The 10021-nt window shown below is 54.2% G+C and overlaps 3 protein-coding genes across 3 annotated transcripts; 2 read left to right on the top strand and 1 right to left on the bottom strand.

Annotated features, from left to right (window-relative positions):
- Nucleotides 1-5: 5 nt before the first annotated feature.
- GNI_166220 (hypothetical protein) lies at nt 6-518 on the top strand (the record flags this gene model as incomplete). Its single annotated transcript, XM_011134899.1, has 1 exon — nt 6-518. A coding segment is annotated over one exon (513 nt), but the record flags the coding sequence as incomplete, so codon positions are not given.
- A 5241-nt stretch (nt 519-5759) lies between these two features.
- GNI_166210 (hypothetical protein) lies at nt 5760-6209 on the top strand (the record flags this gene model as incomplete). Its single annotated transcript, XM_011134898.1, has 1 exon — nt 5760-6209. The coding sequence occupies one exon, from the start codon at nt 5760-5762 to the stop codon at nt 6207-6209; it is 450 nt and encodes a 149-aa protein (XP_011133200.1).
- A 1168-nt stretch (nt 6210-7377) lies between these two features.
- On the bottom strand, nt 7378-8751 carry GNI_166200 (hypothetical protein; the record flags this gene model as incomplete). Its single annotated transcript, XM_011134897.1, has 1 exon — nt 7378-8751. One exon carries the CDS (start codon nt 8749-8751, stop codon nt 7378-7380), a length of 1374 nt encoding a protein of 457 aa, XP_011133199.1.
- Between the last annotated feature and the right edge of the window lie 1270 nt (nt 8752-10021).

Below are 10021 nucleotides of genomic sequence, written 5' to 3'. Positions count from 1 at the left end.
CCGAGTTTCTGCTGCACCAGTGGCAGGTGCTGCTCAAAGTGCGCGACGCGCTCGCCGCTGCAGATGCGCGCGTGGCTGCGCTCTCCGCGGCGCAGCGCGAGGCCTACCTCGTCGAGTTCACGCAGACACTGAGTGTGGCCTTCTTCCGCCTTGTGCACCTCATGAAGCCCATGCTCGATGCGCAACCCGTCGCGCTCGACCTGCCCACACTCACCACACACGGGTTCCGTGCGGCGCACGACGCGCCCACTGCGCACGTCACTGCGTCCGGTGCCGCTCACAGTGTGTCTGCTGCCCGCGACTTCGACGACTGCGTGCGTCGTGCACAGTACGACCAGCCACAAACCAAAATCAAGACCTACCAAGACCAACTCGACGAGGCCGCCGAACAACTCCAAAAACAACTGCTCCTCGCGCAACAACGAGCGCGGGCGCCGCCGACCCCACCCGCCACCGCCGCCCCCGCACCGCCGCCAGCCACCATCCACCCTGGCATGACCACCGACCGTGACACCTAGTGGGCGTTGGTCAGAAGCATTGATCGGGCAAAGAAGTTGTCCGAAGGTAAGGTCAAGGCCAGAAAAAAAGCGTCATCCATCCGTTCGACTAGATCCGTTTGACGCGGGAGCTTCTCGTGCTGCTCAAGAATTGCTCCGGCAGGTCTGTGCCGGGGCGGAGGTCCGGGGTGATTGTCTCAGCAGCGGCGTCGACGAGGGCGGCGGCGGCGGCGTCGGCGAATAGATTGGGCAGGTGCCATATGAGCCAGGTGCCGCCGGCTGCGCAGCCGACCAGGGTGAAGAGGCCGGCAGCGAACTTCCAGAAAGGCATGCGCGGGCCGGGTCCGCCGGCCTCCATTTGGCGCCAGGTTTCGGGACCGAGTGGCACTAATGGGCGGGCCGAGGCTCGAACCACCGACTGCCAGCTGGCGGGAAGTCGCGGCAGCAGCTCGGACAGCTCCTCCTCGATTATCTCACGACTGAAAACCACGACCGGCCGCGGTAGGTGCAGCGGCTCCGTCCCGTCAAAGCGAACGAACTCCGCGTGGACCACATCTGCGTGCGAACGTCCAAAGATCTGGAAACACAGCTCGTCGGCGACCGTCGAGTTCTGCGCCGCTTCCGACAAGTGCTGTTCCACCGCCTTCAGGAGTGCGGACTCAACCACGCCGTCCTGCGTATTCAACAGACGCAATCCACTCGCGTCCCATACGACGTCGAAAGCGGCACCTGCAGCCCGGGCCTCTCCCTCTCGGACCCTTGCGGGGGGGTCCGAGAGGCCGGGCCTGGCGGCCGCGGCGAGGAGGTCCACGTTGTCATCATCATCTGCTTGGAGCGACTCGTTCACGACGTAACTGAAGCCCGATCCGCCGGGCAGCTTCCCCAGGACGCGTCGTGGGACCAGCACCACCGCGGCCGTCGGCGTTTCGCTGTGCACCCCGATTTTCACAATGCGCGCCACACATGCGTGTGTGTCCGACAACTTGCCCGCCGGCGTCAACAGCGAGGCCAGCATGTCTCCAAACCCGCAGACCTCTTGGTTCGTTGACAACGACAGCACTGTTTTCATCGACCAGGAAATAATAACACTCTCGGCCCGGATCACGGCCTCATCCTGCCTGTTGCCTCGAACCGGCTAGACGTGCATGGCCTACGATGTTACGGCACTACGCAAGTTCGAAAAAACGGCACATACAGCGACCCAGGTTATTTTAGATGAATCCAGCTGGACCCAAGATGCAGGACTTGCGCTGGTCTTACGGCCTCAGTGGGTCTTCCAGCATTGGGTATTCTGGAACCCGCGTGTTCTGGAACCCGGCAGTAAACTGTGCAGTGGTTGGGTTTGTCCTAGTGCCTCCTAAAGACGTCGACGAATATAGTCCTCATGCGCTTGGAAGCTTCAATCTCCCGTTCCATTGGCGCCAACATTCTGGCGTACAGTCATTATCGCTGACGAGGCACGTCCCTCTGGACTCCACGACAGCGCTTCTGCGCGTCTTGTACAGAAACGATCAGGACACACAAACGACCATCCAAAGCTCCAAACAGGTAGGAAAGATGGTACAGCAGAACTCACCGCTCCCCGCAACTCCGAACATCTTTAACACTATGCGACACAAATGAGTGTGCTGAGGAGTGGGAACCGCACAAAGACCCCGTAACAGAGCTTGCCCTCTGTTACGCTTTTTTGGGACTTGTCGCCCGCCGAGGACGAACAAAAAAAGCAGTCCCTAAGTTAACGGAGCTTTCTTTGTGTTACGTCGTCTGCGTCCGGTGCGCCAGGTTTCCATTCCTCAACACACTACCGTAGACTTTCCGCTCGCAGTTCAACTGGTCTTTGGTAACTAACGTCAACAACGCGACCCCTTTATCCGTAAGCAAGCCTCTGATTCTTCCAACACCTGCCTCCCGGGTCCATTGTACCCCTGAAGTGTGCGCGATCTTCATCGACTTTCCCATTGTCGTCACCTTCGCACCAGTGCACACCCATTCTGTAAAAAGATATTCTACATTACTTCCTCAGGGGCACCGGGTTTCTCTGAGGCTGCGGCACCCCATGGATCCAATGCCTTGCCTCCGCGGCAGACACCCTGACTACACTCACTCCGCGCTGGAACCCAACAGGTTGGACATGTAGCGTGTTGTGCTCTTTCGCAATCACCTGGCACGGCACTGACCACTTGTGGGCCTTCATGAAAACCGACGGCGACCCTCTACGAGTCTCCGGCGACCGCCCATGTCACCAACGCGATGTCGCGCTTATCTTCCCTACCACCAAACTCTTCTCCGCCTGTCGTACCCATCGACACATATTTCAGCACTGTCGGGAAACGCAACTCCAGAAGTGCATCTACTCTAACAGCTTCCAGCGGTGTCAAAGGCAGCTCATTTGAGTGCCTCGCGTCCGTCCCTACCAACACCATTACCGACGCCAGCCCTGTTGCCGGGTGCGGGGTGTTGTTGTGTGCGATCACAGCAGAACTCACAGCAGAACTCACAGCTCCGAACCACTCCATACGTCCGCTCCGTGCAAAGCCTTCGAAAACCCCCGGTGACTACACCCGAAGTCGTCAGCTACCACGAACGGGTTGCATGACCGAAACTAACTCATTGAAACAGTCTCTGTCCAGGGTCGCGGGCCTCGACACAGCTATTGGTGCGCTAAACAAACGACGACAGAGCAAACAGTCTCGACAGAAGTCCTCCACGTCATTGATTATGCCCGGCCACCAAAAGTACTTAGTGACTAGCCTCGGCATCCTTTGCCCCCGGATGTTCTCCAACTCGTCCATAATGATGGTAGGTCATCACTGGTAGTGATTCCTCACCCACAGCCCATTCGGTGCTCTATGGATGCGCTCCTGATGATAAACAACGCAGCACAGAAGTAGTCCTGCCACCTCTCCACGAAGAACCTCACGGCGTACAACTCCCTTTTTCGCGCGCCCCACCGCTGTTGACACTCGTCCAGCTTTTTGCTACCGAATTCGATGGGTTCGCACCCCCGGGTTCAGTCCTGAATGATGCACCCTTACATTGCACGGTGCTTGCACTCTCATCAGGTCTGCTATTACGCCCATGCTCAACATGTCGTCTATCTGTTTATCTAGTTCCTCTCGCAACTCCGGTCGTAGCGGCCTCAACGTGTGCTTCGCCGGCTTTCCATGTACTTCGAACTCTACGCTATGCCGTGTTCTGCCAGTCCTTGGTCGTAACCAACACTTTCGAGTGTTTCTGCAACAAGTCCTCTCTCTAACGGCAGCATCTAGATGGGACGTCATACCCGTTGTTTGCACTGGCCTTCGTCTGACTTCTCCTCCTTCACAAGTGAAACCACATGAACCTTCCCACATGGAACTGACACTTACACGCACCGAAGATGCCTCGAGCAACCATGTCCGGTACCCCCAGTATCAACTCATCGCCCTTTGGTTCCTCGCTGGAATATAGCACAAGGAATATAGCACAACGGCCCTCCTGCGTTCGGTAGCCAACGTCGCCTTGAACAACGCCACCTGGTCGAGCACTTGCCTTTTTATTTTCTCGGCGTTCCTTGTCGACCGTGCGCTTCTTCCCCTCCAGCCGATCGATCTTCGTCGCCGCTTCTAAACACGCGTCGTAAAGGGCCTTCCCTGAGTTCAGCGTCGATGTGCTAGTAATCAGTTGGTTGCCCTTGTCGTACATCTCGATTCCCAGGCCGCCTATCCTTTCCGAGCACACGAAACCGGCAATCCTTTCCTTCGGCTCGCGACCCAACTCATTCATCACCTGGCCGCCCCAAATTCTGATCTCATTCGCTTTGCCGTCGCGCCCTCGAGGTCACTCTCTCACCAACAGCTACCGCAGGGTAGTCTCTTTCGCTGCGTCCAGGTCCAAGCAGGCTTACGCTCGGTCGTTCAGTGACTATTCTCAGAGCAACGTCGTCATCGTCGTCGTCCTTGTACCGAGCCGCCACCCCCACAGACCCAACCTCGGTCACTTCTACCGTTCCTTGCTGATACCGCCACTCGGATCCGCCACTCGGATCCGTCACTCGGATCCGTCACTCGCGGGTCGGGGTAGTTCCTCTGTGCCCTTCATTGAGCCGTCATGCTTGGATGTAGTTACTTCGTTAGCTGACAAAGTACAAGCTCCCTGTGTCCTTTTGAAAGAGGTGAGGTTAGTCTCACAGGGAGGTGAGGTTAGTCTCACAGGGAGGTGAGGTTAGTCTCACAGGGAGGTGAGGTTAGTCTCACAGGGAGGTGAGGTTAGTCTCACAGGGAGGTGAGGTTAGTCTCACAGGGAGGTGAGGTTAGTCTCACAGGGAGGTGAGGTTAGTCTCACAGGGAGGTGAGGTTAGTCTCTGTGTGCGTTTATGACATCGATGCCTCCAGCTCGTTGCTTCGCAGGCCTCGTCTAATGGCTTCCGCAGTAGTGCCGAGTTGCCCGAGAACTAGTCCCATCACTTACGCAAAGTGAGTGCTTCGGAGCCGCCTTCGCTCCCGATCTTCGTTGTCCTATCCCCATGCGACTACTGGATGGGTAGCTTGCGTATTAGAGAATCGCCTCCGTCCGTGTTCGCGCACAGCACTTGACAATTGTGCGTCACACGGCTGCCTCGGCTAATTTTCACTTCAGATGAAGCCGTCGATTTCCGACTCTGGTCACTGGCGGCTTCATTCCCATGGACTCCTGGGCCTTTACTGTCCCACTCTCGCCGAACCCCTATTTAGGCCTTATACCGAGCGAATCTGGCCAAGAGTCCAGCTAATGCCGAGCGAATACCGACCCAGAGCAAGTCTATACTGAGTTCTTTCGAAAATGCAAAGAAGAAAAGACTCTAGACATGGCACTATTCCAGCTAATACCAATTAAGCTACTCGGGCGCTTGACAAGAAGATCGCCTTAGAAGATCTAGTTGAGGTCCGCGACAAATACACCGACGGGTGCCACCCAGACTGGGTTAAAAGATTTAGGGCTCTGGTGACCGACCTAACTAAGAAGGCGATACCGCAGTTAGACTTAAACCCATTATTGACAACCCGGGAGTTTCGGGAGGCACAGAAAGACAAGCAACCGACATTTGCGAGGTCTGCGTCCTCTTCGAAGTCGTATATAGCACCTCCGATGCCGGCCCGTACGCAATCACGAGGTCTGGAGGAAGTCAGACGTGATGACTCATCAGTATACAGCAGTCTAGACTCAGAACCACGTAGGCGTCGACAGGAGCAGACATACGGGTTTGAGGTAGTGGAAGACATCGAAAGTCTAATGTTCGACCCAATGTCGTTGATCATACAGTTAAAACGGAAGAAGGCCAGTATCCCTAAGTTGTTTGAGATGAAGGTGCCCGTGATAACACAAGCGATATACCACCCATCTATCGAGAATTCTGAGCTATTAATCGATGCGCTAGACGCTATACGAAGTGAGGGAGTAATATCCCAACGACAGAGAGATAGATTGTTGATATCGATAATCGCATACGGTAAAGATGCAACTATGAAGCGATTAGAAGCAGGCACATTAGATCGTCCCTTGAACATCTATGCTAAGAGTTCAAGGAAGAAGCCTGGCGACAACAAGACCTCAAAGAAGTCGTATGATCAGAAAACCAGTAACTCGAATCAATCGAACAACTATAAAGGCAAGAAGCAATATAACAATAAGAATAGACGAAATAGCTATAAGACGACCGAGGCCACGAACAACTGGACAGAAACATCCAAATAGGATGTAGGCAAGAGTGGTAATACGCAGGTCCACTCGGAGCCAGTCCAGAAAGAGGTACTCGAAGAGTTTGCAAGTGATGGTGAAACATCATCCACTTCGTCGACGGTGCATAGTTTTACAGGGGGCGGCCAAATGTCAGCAGCCTTTCTGTTTGGTCATAAAGTGCCGCGTCAATCCCAGCCTAGCAACGTAGACCATAGTCACTCCGCCATTGACTGCAAGCAGGTCGCTTTTAGGTTCACTCCTCTTCCTAGGATGCTGAGACCTGCCCTGGCACCCACGACCATCTCACTTTTCTGGCGACGGCTACCTCCTGGGAATGAATAGCACTCTCGAGTACACATCGCGACGGCAACTACTCCGACATGACGCTGGCTCAAGTAGTGTAACGATTCACAGCGCCACATGGATATCTCCGATCTTAGCCTTCACTGGCCGAGGACCAATGTTACCCGGGTGGTCCACAGATGGATCTCGCTTAGGGGAACAACTGACCAGCCTCCATGAGGCGAAAGAGAGCTTTCCGACTTGTCCATGTAGCGAATAGTGTTACTCAAAGAGTGTGGATGCGAAACCGCTGGGTGTGACTGACTGGAAAGATTAAAGACCACTACGTCACAGGCGACCGTGCCACTCTCGGCCATGTGAGACTCACACACTCTCTCGATCGGTACGCATAGTATTTGCCCCGGTGTTTGAATGTGGTCCTCAGTTAGTGGTATGGTATGAAACGGTCACTCACGATTGATTGTGTGGAATTCACACACTCACGATTGTGTGGAATTCACACACTCACGATTGTGTGGAATTCACACACTCACGATTGTGTGGAATTCACACATTCACAACCGTATCCAACTCGCAGGCACAGAACCCAAGTTCATCCCACCTCACCGTTGTGAGCCAAAAATCAATCCCCGAAAGCTGACTTACTTGACAGGTCTGACTAGCCAGGTCTAAATACTAAACAAGGGCTCTTCAGACCAAGGGCTGTTTAGGCCAAGGGCTCTTTAGGTTAGGGGCTCGTTAGGCCAGGAGATATCATGGTTCATTAGCCGGAACTGAGGGGCCGCTCTCTCCTTAAAAAGTCTGTACATCGTTAACTAACGTCTTAATGAATGAATCAAATCTTGTCAGCACAGTCGCACTCCTTACCAGGAGCACAGACTCAACCAGACTTGCTACCGGCTTCAGGAGCAGCACGGTCTGGATTGGAGGTGATCAGGTCAGTGGTAGTGGTTTCAGTGGTAGTGGTATCAAGTCCAGTGGTGGTCTCAGCGGTAGTGGTCTCAGCGGTAGTGGTCTCCAGCTGAGTAGTGGTCTCCAGCTGAGTAGTGGTATTTTCCTCGGTAGCAGGGGCGGTAGAAGTCGCTTGATCGAGTTGGGTGTCCTCGATGGCTTCGACGGTATCAAAGGGAACCATGCGGGCATTCTTAGGCACAGTGGTGAAGGTAGGTTGGGTAGCAGGCCTAGTACGGCTGGAGGACTCGTAAGTGGATTGGGTAAGAGGTCTGGTCTTAGGCGTGGTCTCAGTAGTGGGCTGCGTAGGGGGGCGAGTGGGAATGGTCTTGTAGTCGGTGGTTTCCTGTTGAGTAGTGGCCTGCTGAGTGGTGGTCTGTTGGGGGGTGGTACCGCATTCTTGAGTGGTAGGGCAGGTGACTTCTTCGGTGGTGTGAGAAGTGGGAGGCTTGATTCCACAAAGTTCTGTAGGCACGTCGGCATCGCAGTAGGCTGGACCAGAGACGTGCGAGTGTGTTTTGAACGCGCATTTCTGCTCGCAATCACAACTGAGGCACTGCATGGGGGCGAAGGGGTTCCAGTACTCAACGTTGAAGAGATCATTGCACTTGTCCTCGAATTGGTCGATGTCGCAGGCGTTGCGGTCGGGCGCGATTGACGCCAGGTCAGCGTTCATGACCGCGTTAACGTAATCGATGTCGTAGAGCACACACGTGTGCACAGCCGCTTGATAGGGCGCGTAGCCAGCGACCGCAAGGCTGCAGTCGGGGACAGCTCTCCACTGGAACCAAACGCAGTCCGAGAGCTCTTGACACAGACTCTGACAGCGTGCAGCAGTGTCCACGTTCTCGAAGACTTTTAAAGGGGCGAGTCTTCCGGGAATCTGGGGGTTAAAGTCAGCATATCCAAGAACGTAGTTAGTAAAGCACGTGATAGGCAAGGTAGTAACGCGATCGCCAAAGTTCACTACAGTCTCTAGCTTGCACTGAGCCGCGAAATCGCCGATAGTGCTCGACCCGACAACTGCTTTAATGCACTCGTGTTCGCAATCGGCGTTGGTCGTTTGAGAAGTAAGACTCACAGCATCATTACACTGATGCTCACTCAGACCACGACCCTCAAATGTGCAGAACTCGTACTCTTCGTTAGCGAAGCCGATCAAGCACTCCCTCTCAACATCGTACCCCGTAGGTACTTCGATGTCGATCTCCCTGCAACGACACTCGCCAGAATGACCATAAGGCCAGTCATACACCCAGTTACTCAATACAACTGGGAGTATGAGGCTGACAATAGTCTTCATCATCTAAAAAGGGAGACTTCTATTTTGATCGAGTTTATTGAATTCTAATGAGGCATCTAAAGACATAACGATTTCGGAAAAATGTTTACTTTCTTAATTACAAAAACGTTCATAGTCAATCAAATCGACATTGTTAACACACTCTGACCTTGGATACTCGCAAGTGATTACGCCTCAACGTTATCGTCAACCTGTGTTTTCATCCCAACCGCTCGTTCACGACGTCTTCACCTAGTATGTCATCACATGCACCCGGATGTCCCTTGCCACTAAGCCCCCTTCTATTACGTCTTCAAGCACCAAAAAAACCTTCTGTTACGTCTTTGGGGGGTGGCACCGGCTTTCAACTAACGCACTACCAGGGACGGAGCGAGTACCATAAGCCGGCCAGGCCAGGCCATCCCCCAAAAAAACAATCGCTTTAAAAAGGACCCAGTCCAGTCTGTTTCAGCTCCTTCGGTTCCGGTGTTGGACCTAAACACTTCACCACGCACTCGCTGCTTGAATTTTTATAGCGCGGTAGTGAGAAAAGTGCACTCGGCTGATTGAGCATTTTGATTGGACTAGTGTTGAAGTCAGCTATGGTACTGACGTTCTGCTTGTGGCCTTCTTCGTCCGTCTCTGTGCATTCTCGGGTTGCTAGGGCGCAACTGACGTCCGGATCTGGTACTATGCAATCAGTTCTATGACAGTCCTTAAGGATCGGCGTGACATAACTGCTATGAAAGAATTGCTCCAAAATTTCTTGCGCCATCTCCGTCAATTCCGTCACGTCGGAATGGCTTACATCCATGTTCAGAATGGTTGGCGCAAGCTCAATTGCCGTTCGCTTTCGCGTAAGCTCCTCAAAGTCTTCCCACGAGTCGCAGTGGATCGCACACTCCTTAGGCGAGAAGTGGTGACTGACCGCCTTCCAGACGGCGGCTGCGTCGAACTTTGTGGGAATGCCAAAGGCATGACAAAACGGATCCTGGCCGTGTGGTCCGTTGCAAACCAACTGGCCGCCGAGCTGGTTGCACCACCCCACTCGTTGCCAGTCAATCGCGCTCACAGGTTGCATCTTCTGAGCCGTGGCCGTGACTGCACGGTCGCAAACGTCCGGTGGGGTTCGCAGCGAAGCCAGATCTGACCGTGATACTACATCGGCAAGCAGCGCCCATCCCGCTGATGTGTCCTCGTGCGCCAAAGATGCGGTGTGCTCCGCCCTGAGGCGGAACAAGTAGCATAAGCCAGCCAGTCCTGTACATATCGCAAGGCGCATCTTATTTCT

The sequence above is a fragment of the Gregarina niphandrodes genome (genome assembly GCF_000223845.1).
Source record: "Gregarina niphandrodes unplaced genomic scaffold scaffold00054, whole genome shotgun sequence".
Classification (NCBI taxonomy): Eukaryota; Apicomplexa; class Conoidasida; order Eugregarinorida; family Gregarinidae; genus Gregarina; species Gregarina niphandrodes.
Note: the sequence above shows the minus strand (reverse complement) of the source record. Positions and strands in the feature narration are given on the sequence as shown.